At 46.4% G+C, this 14,626-nt stretch overlaps 1 protein-coding gene across 2 annotated transcripts; it reads right to left on the bottom strand.

Moving 5' to 3' along the window:
• Positions 1-4,277: 4,277 nt before the first annotated feature.
• On the bottom strand, positions 4,278-13,932 carry LOC144380252 (uncharacterized). 2 transcript variants are annotated; one of them, XM_078063055.1, is made up of 4 exons: positions 13,610-13,932; positions 11,564-11,815; positions 9,521-9,647; positions 4,278-8,149 (listed from the first exon to the last, which is right to left on the bottom strand). In XM_078063055.1, exons 2-4 carry the CDS (start codon positions 11,594-11,596, stop codon positions 6,702-6,704), a joined length of 1,608 nt encoding a protein of 535 aa, XP_077919181.1. In that variant the 5' UTR covers positions 11,597-11,815; positions 13,610-13,932; the 3' UTR covers positions 4,278-6,701. The 2 variants fall into 2 exon arrangements, with proteins under 2 accessions (XP_077919181.1, XP_077919182.1); XM_078063056.1 differs by lacking the exon at positions 9,521-9,647.
• Between the last annotated feature and the right edge of the window lie 694 nt (positions 13,933-14,626).

Genomic DNA, 14,626 nt, shown 5'->3' with positions numbered 1-14,626 from the left:
GATGAATGGATGATGAAAACATGATATATACAAATAACAAAATATTATTCAATCTTTAAAAAGGAAATTTTAGGGGCGCCTGGATGGCTCAGTTGTTAAGTGGCTGCCTTTGGCTCAGGTCATGATCCCAGGGTCCTGGGATCAAGCCCTGCATCGGGCTCCCTGCTCAGCGGGAAGCCTGCTTCTCCTTCTCCCACTCCCCCTGCTTGTGTTCCCTCTCTCGCTATGTCTCTGTCAAATAAATAAATAAAATCTTAAAAAAACTAAAATAAAAAGGAAATTTTACAATACATGACAACGCGATAGACCCTGAGGAGATGATGCCAAGTGAAATAAGCCAGACACAGTATAAAGACAAGTACTGCATGATTCCACTTAGATGATGAGGAATCTAAAATAGTCAAGTTCATAAAATCAGACTGGAATGGTGATCAGGAGCTGGAGGGAGGGGGAAATGAGAAGTTACTAATCAACAGGCATAAAGTTTCAGTTAGGTAACATAAAATGTTATTTTAATAATTTTCTTTGCTATTAAAGGAAATCCTACATTTCTCAAGTTTAACTGTTAGTATATACTGGTTTATATCTGTTGGAAAACGTCACCAAAAAGATGTGACTGCCAGTTGACCTGTGAGCTAGACCCCAGGCACTCCGAGGCTCCTCACCCCCTCCCCTGTCCTTGAAATGTGGGTCCTGCTTGTCTTTCTCTCCCAGAGACTGCTCCAAGGACACAGCCTTGAGATCATGATGTGGTGTTGAGAACACCTGCACAGTGTATGTGACTGAACCCAAGTAAGGCCTCTTTATAAACTTAAAAGATTTGGCAAGCGGTGCAGGGATCCATTCGTCTTGCAGCTACCCAAGACAAGCCTCGTACGTAAGTTCCCTTTGCTTATTAAAACAGCACCTACCAATCTGGACTGGCCTCTCTCTTTGGTCTCTCCCCACCCTCTGCATACAGGAGCTGGTTTTAGACTACACCTGGGAAAACTCCTGAGAGAACTGTGAACTTAACTACTCATCATTTTCAGTATTGAGTGAACAACTGCATACCACACAAATACATTTGAAAGGAAGTTTTATCATCTAATGCCAACTCTTCAGAAAACTCACCACAAATTGACATATGCATTTTGGTATTTGCTATTCGATACACACGAAAAGTAGATAGCATAACCTCCTTGCCTTTTCATTTTGTTGTTTCCTTTGCTGTGCAGAAACTTTTTAGTTTGATGTAGTCCCACTTGTTTATTTTTATTTCCTGTGCTTTGCTATTAATTAAAAATTATTTCCAATACCAACGTCAGAGAGCTTTCCCTTTATGTTTTCTTCTAGCTTTACTGTTTCAGGTCTTTAAGTCTTTAATTCATCTTTAGTTGATTTCGTGATGGTGCAAGATATGGGTCCAATTTAATTCTTTTGCACGTGGATATCCAGTTTTTCCAACACCATTTATTAAAGAGACCATCCTTTCCCCCATTGTATATTCCTGATTCCTTTGTCAAAAATTAGTTGACTTTGTATGTGCAGGTTTATTTCTGGGCTCTCTCCTCTGTTCCATTGGTCTATGTGTCTGTTTTGATGCCCGTATTGTACTGGTTTCATTAATGTAACTTTGTAGTGTAGTTTGAAGACAGGAAGTTTGATGCCTCCAGCTTTGTTCTCCTTGCTCCAGATTGAGCTATTCAGTGTCTCTTGTAGTTCCATATAAATTTTAGATTTTTTTCCTATTTCTGTGAAAAGTGTCATTGTAATTTTGATAGGGATTGCATTCAATCTGTAGATTACCTTGGGTAGAATGGACATTTTAACATTATTAATTCTTCCGATCAATGAACATAAGATATCTTCCCATTTATTTGTCTTTGATTTTTTTCATCAATGTTTTATAGCTTTCAGTGTTCAGATCTCTCACTTCCTTGGTTACATTTATTCTTAAGTATTTTATTCTTTTTGTTGCTATTGTCAGATTGTTTTATTAATGTCTTTTCCAGATAATTTGTTAGTGTGTAGGAATGCAAAACTGACTTTTGTATGTTGATTTTGTATTCTGAAACTTTACTGAATTCACTTACTAGTTTTTACAGTTTGTTTTGGTACAGCCTTTCAAGTTTTTTTTCCTTTTTTTAAAGATTTTATTTATTTATTTGACAGAGAGAGATAGCGAGAGCAGGAACACAAGCAGGGGGAGTGGGAGAGGGAGAGGGAGAAGCAGGCCTCCCGCCGAGGACGGAGCTCAATGCGGGGCTCGATCCCAGGACCCTGGGATCATGACCCGAGCCGAAGGCAGACATTTAATGACTGAGCCACCCAGGCGCCCCAGCCTTTCAAGTTTTCTACATATAAGATCAGTTCATCTGCAGACAGAGACATTATTTCTTCCTTTCCATTTTGGATGCTTTTCAATTCTTTTTCTCACCCAATTGCTCTGGCTAGGACTTCCAGTACTATGTTGAATAAAAGTGGAGAGAGTGGGCACCCTTGTTTATAATCTTAAAGGAAAAGATTTTGGCTTTTCAACGTTGAGTATGATGTTAGCTATGTGCTTTTCGTATATGCCTTTTATTATGTTAAGGTATATTCCTCTACTTAATTTGTTCCAAACTTTTTATCATAAAAGGATGTTGAAGTTTGTCAAATGCTTTCTGCATTTATTGAGATTATATGATTTTTATCCTTTGTTAATGTGGAGTATTACATTTTGCATAAATTGAGTCATCCTTGTATCCCAGGGATAAATCCAATTTAATCATAGTATAAAACTTTTAAGGTGCTGCTGAATGTGGTTTGCTAGCATTTCTTCGAGGATTTTTGCATTTATGTTTATCAGTCTCCAAATATTTAGAGAAAGTTCTGCCTCAATTGTTGAAATGCTGTATCGTACACCCAAAACTAGTACAACACTGTATGTTAACTACACTGGAATTAAAATTTTCAAAAATTGAAAAAAAAGAGAAAGTTCTATCTGAAAGTGGAAGATAGAAGTGGGTGTTGTTACCAGCAGTGTTGGGTTGTGAGGGGTTTATTCTTGCCAGCTTCAACCGTACTCAAGGGGCAAAAACTAAGGCCTGAACTCAATTGTGGAGTTTTTAGAAAATATGATTTGAGGGGCGCTTGGGTGGCTCAGTCGTTGAGCATCTGCCTTCGGCTCGGGTCGTGATCCTGGAGTCCTGGGATCGGGTCTGCATTGGGCTCCCTACTCCGCAGGAAGCCTGCTTCTCCCTCTCCCACTCCCCCTGCTTGTGTTCCCTCTCTCGCTGTGTCTCTCTCTGTCAAATAAGTAAGTAAAATCTTTAAAAAAAAGGGGCGCCTGGGTGGCTCAGTCGTTAATCGTCTGCCTTCGGCTCAGGTCATGATCCCAGGGTCCTGGGATCGAGCCCCGCATCGGGCTCCCTGCTCCGCGGGAAGCTTGCTTCTCCCTCTCCCACTCCCCCTGCTTGTGTTCCCTCTCTCGCTGTGTCTCTCTCTGTCAAATAAATAAATAAAATCTTTAAAAAAATAAAAAAATAAAAAAAAAAAAGAAAGAAAATATGATTTGACTTCTGGGCATGAGTCCAAGGCATTTACTGAAACCTCAGCATCAGCTTTGCCTCAACCCGTCTCACGCGATGGTATTTGAGACAAAGCTCTCATGACCCTTACAAGGCTCAGGAGGGCAGGGGTAATTATAACCAATCTTTTTTTCTATACGTACTTTCTGAATAACTGCACATATCCTATGGATGAGTTAGTAGTTAATGTTTAAAAGTAATAGCTCCCCTTTGTTCTAAGCCTTCCCTGCTTTGAAGCTCTTTGATGAATTTGTCTGATAAGATTTTCAATAAAAACCATGTTTAAGGGGCGCCTGGGTGGCTCAGTCGTTAAGCGTCTGCCTTCGGCTCAGGTCATGATCCCAGGGTCCTGGGATCGAGCCCCGCATCGGGCTCCCTGCTCAGCCAGGAGCCTGCTTCTCCCTCTTCCACTCCCCCTGCTTGTGTTTCCTCTCTAGCTGTCTCTCTCTCTGTGTCAAATAAATAAATCTTTAAAAAAAAAAAAAAAAAACCATGTTTAAGCCTGTGCAGCTGCTTTTCTCCTCTGGAGGCAGTCCTGCATGTCTGCTCAGTATTAAGTCTGAATGTTTTATTTTCAGTGCGTGGCGACACTCAATCCCATCCTCAGCATATGGCTGGACAGATACCCCCTAGTGGGCCATGACCTCATAGGAAGTATTTTAGGTACGTGAAAAGTAAAAGCATTATAAAGTTTACTGTATAAATTTAAAATAGTTTGATTAAAAGTTATAAAGCATGCATATAAATTTTATTAAAAACTGGAAAGGACAACAGCAGAGTCATGTAAGTAATGAGGATTTCAACTCAAAATAACTATAAAATACAAAATATGTGAAAAATAGAGTAGGTGGGATGAATAACATAATGGATACAACTAGCTATGAATTAAAATGCTGTAACTTCAGATCACAGGATGCTTTAAAAATCTAAAAACATTTAAAAAAATAAGGGACATGAACACAGAATCTATGAATAAGGAAAATTTAGTGAGACAAATACTTATAAAAGAATAACCCATAACTACTGTACTTTCAGGGATCATTTCTATAGTTTGTCACATTAAAATAAAGTATCACAGAATAAAGAAAATCTTGCAAGCTGACAACAAGAAAAAAATAGATCACTTTAGAACAAAAATGGGACTGAGCCATGAATTTTGATCAAAACCAGTGGATTCAAGTCTAGAAAAATAGCTCTTAAAAATGAAGTGATAGACTTTAATTCAAGATCTTTTTTTCTATGCAATGTATTCATAATAAAAATGTCCAAGATGAAACTATTATGCTAAATGAAGTAAGTCACAAAAGGACAAATGCATGATTTCTCCTATACGAGGTTCCTAGAGTAGTCAAATTCATAGACAATAGAGATACAAAGTAGAATGGTGGTTTCTGGGGGTTGGGGGGAGTGAAGTTGGGAAGAACGTGTTTAATGATACAAAAATATGTTCAGTTGGGGAAGATGAAAAAGTTCTGAAGATGGATGGTGATGTACTTAATAATACATGTGATGGTTGATTTTGTGGGTCTACTAGGCTAGACCATGGCATCCAGATATTTGGTCAGACATTATTCCGGATGTTTCTTTCAAATGCTTTTTGAATTAACATTTAAATCAGTAGACTCTGAATAAAGCAGATTACACTCCGTAATGAGGGTAGGCTTCAACCACTCAAAGGCATTAATAGAAAAGCAGTAACCTGCATAAACTAGAAGGAATTTTGTCTGCTGACTGCTTTGGGCTTGCCCTGCAATTCTTTTTTTTTTTTTTTTTAAGATTTTATTTATTTATTTGACAGAGAGAGACACAGTGAGAGAGGGAACACAAGAAGGGGGAGTGGGAGAAGGAGAAGCAGGCTTCCCGCAGAGCTGGGAGCCCAATGCGGGGCTCCATCCCAGGACTCTGGGATCATGACCTGAGCCAAAGGCAGACGCTTAACGACTGAGCCACCCAGGCGCCCCTTGCCCTGCAATTTCTTACCTGAGTCTCCAGTCTGCCAGGTTACCCTGAAGATTTTGGACTTGCTAAGCCAACATAATCGTGTCACCCAATACTTTAAAATAAATCTCTCTATATATGACATATATGGACAGACATACACTAGTTTGGTTCTGTTTTTCTGGATAATTCTAATATGCGACAGAACCAAATACTTAGAAGTGATTAAAATAGCAAATTTTATATTATTTATTTTTATCACTATTAAAATGATTAACTATTTAAAACGTTTCTAAGAAATTTTATGTTACAAAAACATACCCTGAAGACACTAAAAAAAAAAAGTAATCAAGTAAGAGAAAATTCTAGAACAATGCCTTGGTGGACATTTGTGTAGAGGGCAGATGGTTCATAAAGTTTTTTGGTAATCACTTCATATGCAGCTGAACTTAAATTTGAGTGACTTAGCTTAAACTTTACTTTCTTACTTTACTCTTTGCTCAGTCACTGTCTACCCCTAAAAGTCCTTTTGTTGTTTATACATAATACAGCTCTAATACATAATGCAGTCTTGTTAGCACATAAAAAATACTCAATATCACTAGTTATTACAGAAATGCAGATTAAAATAAGACTATGACACACTTATTTTAACTTAAAAAAGACAGACTATACCTATTATTGACAATGATGTGTTCCAAGTGGTAGGAGTATAAAATGGCACATTCACATTGGAAATCAATTTGGCCAATTCTTAAAAAGTTAAACATTCATCTATGAGCAACACTCTATTCTCAGGTATTTACTTATAATAGTGGTTGTTCTGGTAATAGGTCAACACTAGAAACAACCTACATGTCCATTAATAGGTAAACACATTGTGTTATATACACCCAATGGAGTACCACTCAGCAATAAAAAGGAATGAACACAATAGGGATAAATCTCAAAATAGCTATGCAAGGATATACTTTAGGATTCCATTTATGTAAAAACAGAATAACAAGCAGGCATGCAAAAGTAGACTGTAGGATTCCAAGTATATATAAATACTAAAAAAATGCAAATTAGTGTAAAATGACATAAATCAACAGACTCTCCCACATTCACTGCACTCATAACGCATTTCTCTATTGTTGCAAATTTCACAGTGTTTAACGAGGCCAGAGTTGTAAGTAGATGTCCCCATACTCGCTGTTCTCATAAGGACTCTCACATCAGTGTGAACTCTCTGTTGTGTAATGAGACCGGAGTTGTACCACAAAAACTTCCCACATTTGCTGCAGTAATAAGGCCTTTCTCTACTGTGATTTGTCTGACGTCTAATGAGTGTGGAGTTGCAACTAAAGGATTTCCTACATTGCTGCACTCATCAGGCCTTTCTCCAGTGTGAGTTCTCTGGTGTCTAATGAGCGTGAAGCGGTACCTAAAGAATTTCCCACATTTGTCACACTCATAAGGCCTTTCTCCAGTGTGAACTCTCTGATGAATAATGAGTGAAGAGCTGTCCATAAAGGATTTCCCACATTCTCTGCACTCATAAGCCCTTACTCCAGTGTGGATTTTCTGGTGCTCAACAAGTTTATGTTTGCGGCTGAAAGCTTTTCCACATTCACTGCACTTATAAGGCCTCTCTCCAGTGTGGATTTTCTGGTGTTCAACAACTTTGTCTTTGCGGCTGAAGGCTTTCCCACATTCACTGCACTCATAAGGCTTTTCACCACTGTGGATTTTCTGATGCTCAACAAGTTTATGTTTGCGGGTGAAAGCTTTTCCACATTCACTGCACTCATATGGCCTTTCGCCAGTGTGAACTCTCTGATGTCTAATGAGTGTAGAGCGATTCCTAAAAAAATTCCCACATTCACTACAACCATAAGGTCTTTCTCCCGTGTGGATTTTCTGGTGACCAACAAGTTGGGAGAGTCTAAGGAAACCCTTCCCACATTGGTTGCACTCAAAAGGCCTCGGCCTGGTGTGAATACCCTGGTGGTCACTGAGGCCAGGTATCTGTGTAAAGAATCCTCCATGTTCTGGGTTCTCATAAAGCTGATCTTCATCATGGCCCTTCTGGTGCTGATGGAGGTGGGACTTTCTAAGGAAGGCCTTCCCACATTCCCTGTACTCATAAAGCTTTTCTCCAGTGTGGATTTTCTCATGGTCAACAAGTATATGTTTATGACTGCAGGTTTTCCCACACTGGGTGCACTTATAATAATTCTGTTCATTCTGAAAGGCCTCTCCACCTGCCATGTCCCAGTGTGGCTTTCCTACAACATGAGGAACCTGTGGTTGGAGAAGGCCTGAGCTGGCTGGGCAGTCCTTCCCACCTTCCCTGCATGTAAAGGTCGTCTCTGTCACGTGACCTCTGCAGCTCTTCACAAATGAAGGCCTTCCCTCATCACTTCTGAAAAGTTTCTCTCTAATTTGATGCTTTTGGTGCTGGAAATGCTTTCCCCCACAAGTGTGCAAGCCTCGCTCAGGGTGTGTTCCATCATGCTCAGCCAAGTGCAAAAGGTCTTTCAAGAGCAAGCTACACGTCTCACAGGGCTGGGACTTCTGGATGGATGGGCCTGGCTTTGGGGTCCTGACCTGTGACCCTCCTACAGAAACATCTTGCTCTGAAGGGGCCTCCTCATCCTGGGCTCCATGCCAGCAACCTGTAAGCAGAGAAATGCTGGTGAAGTGCCTGCTGACTTCGTTGGGAGGAGGCGGCCCCATCGGGAACGTGTGCCAGACACACCCACGGACGAGGCCACGGGACTGCTGACAGGCGAGGGGGACTCGAGACAGTGAGAGGAAGGCCTGCTGTGCAGGGCTCAGCCTGGCATGCTCCCATGATGGGAGAGCCCTGACTCTGGGGAAGGACACGAGGAAGGGGGAAGTGCAGGGAGGAGAGGCGGGCTCCCCAACTCCCTCCTCTGCAAATGACTTTCAACAAGGCCAGAGCTGCTGGTGACCGGTAAGCACTGACGCAAGACTGGGTCCAAACGCAGAAATGTGTGATTGCAACACAGCAGCTGGTGTTCAGAGACTATTTAACAATATGCCATCACAGGGGCGCCTGGGTGGCTCAATCATTAGGCATCTGCCTTCGGCTCAGGTCATCATCCCAGGGTCCTGGGACCGAGCCCCACACTGGGCTCCCTGCTCAGCGGGAAGCCTGCTTCTCCCTCTCTCACTCCCCCTGCTTGTGTTCCTGCTCTCGCTGTCTCTCTCTCTGTCAAATAAATAAATAAAATATTAAAAAAAAATATGCCATTACAATACCTTAGGATAGATCATATGTCAAGTCTACTGCAAAGGGAGTAAAAAGGGAAAGGATGACAGAGGGAAGCCACAAAGGTGGGGGAGCTGGGGAATGCAAGATTGGAAATGATGACGGGAAAGAAGAGGTAGAGATGAGGTATGACCACTGTCCCTGGCATCATACAATGGTGAACCCAGCTCTGACAACAGACCCATTCCCAGCTCCTGAGCCCCAGGGCCATCTCCTGTTGCCATTGATGGAGTAATGTCCACGCTGTCAGGCACCCAGGCCCCTCCCACTTCTTCAAGATGAGCACTTACATGGGACCTGGAATGGGCCAACCTCGGTGAAACACAGGAAAAGGGAGTGGAAAGCATGCCTCCGGAGTGATCCCTCTCACAACATCCCACATTCTAAAACCAAAAGAACTTCAAAGGAGGGTCTTGCAGAACCAGCGGTCTCTACAAATAGAGACTACATTTGTGGCTGAAATTTCTGGCACAGGCATGCCCCAAGAAGTGTCAGCAAGGAGGAAGAAGGCACGGAGCACAGGGGCTGAACAGAATAACCTGACCAATGGCAAGCAAGACCACTGGGATTTCTCAGACAAACCTGGAGCAGAAGTGCACTGGGCCCAGACCTGGCTCCCATAAGTGCATGCTAGGAAACCAGAAGGGAAGTAGTGACCGTGATGTGGGCGTGGGAATGACAGAGCTACCCCCTGGGAAAGGGGAAAACCAGCGCCCAGCCCCAGACACTGCAGCAGGTGAGAGGGCCTTACCTAGTGATGACAAAAGTGCAAAGTTCTCCAGCATCACAATGTGGTACAGGCTTCTCTGGGCCTCATCAAGGAGCCCCCATTCCTCCTGGGAGAAATGTATGGCCACGTCTGTAAAAACCAAGAGCCCCTGCCAAAATGGGGACAGTTCAATCAATGTGCAGCTTCTCTCTCCAGGATCTTCAGTACGGCCCCCCACCCCCACTTCCATCTCCTTGCCCTCCACCCCAACTTCCCCATGTGGAAGAGATACAAGGTCTGGTGGCACTGGTGCCTGTCTCTCGTCACTGCCACTGATCACTGTGTCCAGAACTCGGGAAAACAAGTGGGGGAGGGTGCAGAAAAGCCCCACCTAGGCTCTGGTGCTGCAATGGGGCTCTCTCTCTCTTATCAGTAAATTATGCTGAGGTCCCCCAGTTCTTGCCTCCCAGACAACACAACTTGAACTTCTCTCTCTCCCATAAGCACCCCATCCCAGGACTTGGGGTCAAACATTCACACTCCTCCTCGCCTGCACATTGTTCTTGATCTGAACCTCTACAGATCTGGTCCGTCCACTTCTGCAACTCAGTTACTGAGACCCACCAGCCCGCTCTGCAGGTAATTCCATGGCTTCCCAGCACACCACTGTGCACGTGGAACCCAGGTAGTATTCTGCAAATGGAATCAACAGCCTATTTGGCCCCCTCCTGCCCCAGAAACCCAAGTTTCCTAGCACCACAGACCACGAGGGTCCCTTTGTGGTTCTCCCCACCTGGCCCTGCCACCTGTGTCACACTCACCCTCCCAAACCTAACGTCAGTACCTCACGGACCCTTGGTCCTCTGCGATGTCACCACTACACACGGTGTCCTACAAGCAGTCACAAACAGTCTGTGTTAACCTCACCCACATTCGAAGCCCAGCTACACTGAACTCTCCACCCCAGGCCTAGCAATGCCCCAGGCTGATCCCTTTTAACCTCAACTGATCTACCAGCCTGAAGGAACAATACAGGTCTGACCAAGAGTCACCATAAAACACTGATGAGTCCAAAGAAAGACAGAGTGTCCTGCTCTGAGCTCAGTGACCTCCTTCATGGAGATGCTTCAACACCTATCTCATATCCTTGACCCCTTGGAAGCCTTTCAGACTCCTCACCTTTATTCCTCATAAGCACAACCCCCCCACAGCGACTCTGCTTTCTCATCTGCCTTTGTGACATCCACTACCACCATCCAGGCTCCCAAAAGAGATTCAAATCTCAGCCTCCTTCTTCCCCTTCCCACGTCCACAACCTAATGATGCCCCCTCTGAAAACTGAGGCATGGCGACACTTCAGTCCACATACCGGCCACTATGTTGTGGCTGTCTGCAACCTGAATGCCTCCGCTAAACTCCAGATCTGTGTGTCCACCTGCCGACCGGGTACCTCTACTCGGGAGTCTCTGGAACATCTGGACATCAGTAACAAAACCTGACTTCCAATTCCCTCTGGCAAGCCCTCTGACTACTGACTTCCCCATCTCAACTGACAGAACATCCAAACTTCCAGAGAAAGCCAAAAGCCTCGGGGCTGTCCCTGACCCCCTTCCCTTCACACCTCCTGGCACCCTCACTCACCACATCACTAAGCGTGGGCAACTCTGTGCAGAACGCATCCAGAAGGCACCAGTCCTCTACCTCCACAGCCACCACGCCCTGGCCAGCCATCAGCAGGACTCACCTGCACTGTCACAGGAGCTCCCTCCCAGGTCACTGTTCCCACCTTCACTCCCGCCTCTCCCCCACACTGCAGCTAGACATAGCCTGTTAAAATCTGGATGTGATCACCTGGCTCCTCTGCTCCAAAACTTCCCTAGCTCCTACTTCCTTCAGATCAGAGGCCCACGACCTCAGGATTAATAGTGGATCTGATAACTGTGTGCCCCTGACCCCCAACACTCCCCCCGCCATATTCCCACCATATATAAGAGCCTTGCAGTTCCCCGAACATTCCAACTCACTCTCACCCCCACCACTTGAACATTCTGGAACCTGTGCCCAGGACACCCTTCCACATCTTACCCCATCAGTTGCCAGAAATGGGAAACGCTCCATAGAATCCAGGGCTCAGTTCAAAACCCGGGGCTTTGGTGAAACCACAGGGACTTTAGACCCAAGGGAGGGAGAAGACCAGGTGAGCAATCTCAGGACACCATCATTCTTTATATGAGAATGGCAAAACCATCAGGGTGATAACTGGGTGGATGAAGGTCTGTCACATCCTCCATTCACCCGAACAGGGTTCATAAGCATTTCTGCAAATGCCACGGGAACCTGTGGGAAGAGGGAGGCCATGAGAAAGGGGCAACCATGGTAGGATCCTACAGACTGAACTGGACCACCACCGCCCCTGCCCTGCCCTGGAGCACAGAGATCTCAGCCTGATAACCTAAGCTCTCAGCTCCTCTGACTTCAGTGCCGCTCTTATCTGCTGCGTGACTTTGCAGAAGGACTGAAGCTCCTGAGCCTCAATTCCTTTCCTGGAAAATGGGGTTAACAATGGCCCCCACCTCATAGAGCTGATAACAGTATTAAACACAAGTAATACACACTACCTGGCAGCCATAACTATCCACGGGATTAACAATTCTGTATGTTGTCAGTGCAAATAAAGGGACAGGGTTTTAAAAATGTGGGTGTGCATTATTTCTGCTTTTTAAGACTTTCAGAAGATGTGATATATAACATTCTACTGTTAGCAAATACAGATAAATTAATTTTGCAATTTTATAAAGTACTGCCATGCTTAGTTTGTTGAATGAATTAACTTCTAGTTGCCTACCTATATGTACATATTTAGAGGACTATTGGTTACCTGATGTCTTAATCGATAAATGTTTCAAACATCCTGAATTTAATGAATTGTAGGGAGAGCCTGAGCAGGCAGCTCAGCTACTCTTCCTTTCAGCAAACAAGCCCACCTGCTACACGATCCCCTGAAGGACGCTTGCAGGGCCCCTTTACTGTAGCACGCCTTCCTTCCTCTTGTCCTCAAGGTGGAGGAGGAGAAGACAGTGCCCCTGTCTGGGACCCATCTGCTCCCCAAATCTGGCTATTCCTTTGTCTCACAGGGACTGTCTCTAAGGATCAGCGGACCTGCAGGGCTGAGAGTCCATACGTCCATCTCCACCCAGGCCAGCAAACTTACAAACCCAGGCATTCTCTTCTAGACACAGGCCAGAACACCTTCTAGGTCAGGTACGCTCCTTTACGGAGGGAGCATTAAGGATGCTGAATCCCCTACACACTCAAAGTCTCAGCCCTCCTGACACCACAGAGCCCATCAGCAATAGCGACCTTAAGACGCCCTCCTTGATCCGGCCCTCCGGCCACGCTCTGGTGCCGTCCACGCCCTCCCCACCTGTGACAGCCCAGCCCTTCCCCGGCCTCCAGACCTTTACCTCCACAGGCTCCTGTCAGGTCTCCCCCTGAGATATCTCAGCATCAACACGTCCAAAATCAAACTCATGGTCTCCCCGACACCCGCTCCCTGGGCTCGCTCACCCCACCTCCGCCCTTCAGATGTTCAGGCAAAGAAGCCTAACAGGGCCCCTCACTCCCTACTTCTGCTCACACGTGTGTGCGAGGCAGCAGGAAATCCTGTCGGCTCTGCTGTGCAACTCTACGCAGCATCTCCGCGCATCCCGCTCTGCCGCCGCCGCCCTGGTCCAGCCCCCCAGAACCCCCCGGGGGGGGCCTGCATGCCCCGTCCTGCTCCCCCTACCTCCAACTTCCGACTCGGGGCGCGCCCCTCCCATCCCCGGCCCCTTGCGACCTCCCGCGGACGCCGGCGTGGCCACTGCAGGCGACACTCCACCCCGCCCCCTGTTCCCCGCACACACAAGGGTCCCGGTGCCCCCACCCCTGGTCTCGACTCAGGAGCACCTGCTGGATCCCCGCCCCCGCCACACCCCACCGCACGGACGGAGCCGGGACCCCACGCCGGGGCGCCCTCTGCTCCCGCCCCGCGGGCCTGGCTGTGGGGAGCTGAGCGGGCGCCCCTCCATCCGGAAGCAGCGCTCGGGGCGAGGGGCGGGCGGCTGAGGGCCCGGGGGTCGCAGCACCCACCTGAGCCGGCTTCACCGGCGCGGCCTCCGCCAACGACCGGTGGGAAGAGCGGTGCGGGGAGCGGCGGGCGACCGGGCGGGGACGAAGGCGCCTCGCAGCCGCCTCTGCGGCGGAGACTACGCCTCTCCCCGCGCTTTCCATGTACTTCAGTCAGGACTTTGGTTCGCATTAAAGGAGAGGACAGTCCCGAGAACGAGAGAACCAGACGCTTTAGGGACGCTGCCGGAAGTTCCGCCCCCGTGCGATGCGCAGGCACGAAACCGCTCTCGGGTAAGACTGGCAGACTGGGCGGTCCCCGCCGCTGCGGCCGCACGGCCTTCTGGGTAATGTAGTTTCCGCGCCATTACTGCGCAGACTCAGAACGTAGGTCGTGCCTGACAGAGGATAAAGGCCACGCAAATTATGAGGAGCTCTGGGAAATGGAGTTCCGGGTTCTAAAGGGGGCGGGGCTTTGCTGGTTCTTAAAGGGGCGATAGGTAGCTTTCCTCCTAGTGCAGCGTAGAACAAGTCACAGAAATGTTCAAAGACCTGTTGTTTCAGATTCCGTGAATCGCAGCACACTTCCAAGAGCCTGCACATAGCCCGGGACACAGCATACAGTAATGTTACTCGCCGTCCCCTCATAGCTCTCAGCTATCTTGTTGCTTGCCAAAGACGTGTACACTGACCCTTTGGAGTCCTCTTTATGGGCTTCAATAGTTTCAATGAGAAAAGCCTCCAGGGGTGCCTGGGTGGCTCAGTCGGTTAAGTGTGGGACTCTTGATTTCAGTTCAGGTCTTGATCTCAGGGTCATGAGATCCAGCCTTGCCTCGGGATCCATGCTCAGCGTGCAGAGTCGGCTTGAGATTCTCTCCCTCTGCCCCCAAATAGATAGATAAAATAAAAATAAGATAAAATATAAAGGGGGGGAGGGGGAAGGGGAAGGGCCTCCAGACAGGGCTGTGATGGGGGACTTGAAGGAGGGGTGTAAGGAGGCCTTGAAGTAGTTAGAAAGAGTGAGGATACGCCTCTGATTCC

The sequence above is a fragment of the Halichoerus grypus genome, chromosome 15 (assembly GCF_964656455.1).
Source record: "Halichoerus grypus chromosome 15, mHalGry1.hap1.1, whole genome shotgun sequence".
NCBI lineage: Eukaryota > Metazoa > Chordata > Mammalia > Carnivora > Phocidae > Halichoerus > Halichoerus grypus.
The sequence above is the reverse complement of the archived record's forward strand: the minus strand, read 5'-3'. Positions and strand labels throughout refer to the sequence as shown.

Excerpts from the sequence above, each read along its gene's own strand:
- LOC144380252 (XM_078063055.1), bottom strand. The coding sequence starts at position 11,596 with ATGGAGCGTTTCCCATTTCTGGCAACTGATGGG. Across the intron at positions 9,648-11,563 it reads CATTTCTGGCAACTGATGGG|GGGCTCTTGGTTTTTACAGA; the intron begins GTAAGATGTGGA and ends CCATTTTGGCAG. Across the intron at positions 8,150-9,520 it reads TGCACTTTTGTCATCACTAG|GTTGCTGGCATGGAGCCCAG; the intron begins GTAAGGCCCTCT and ends CTCTGCTTACAG.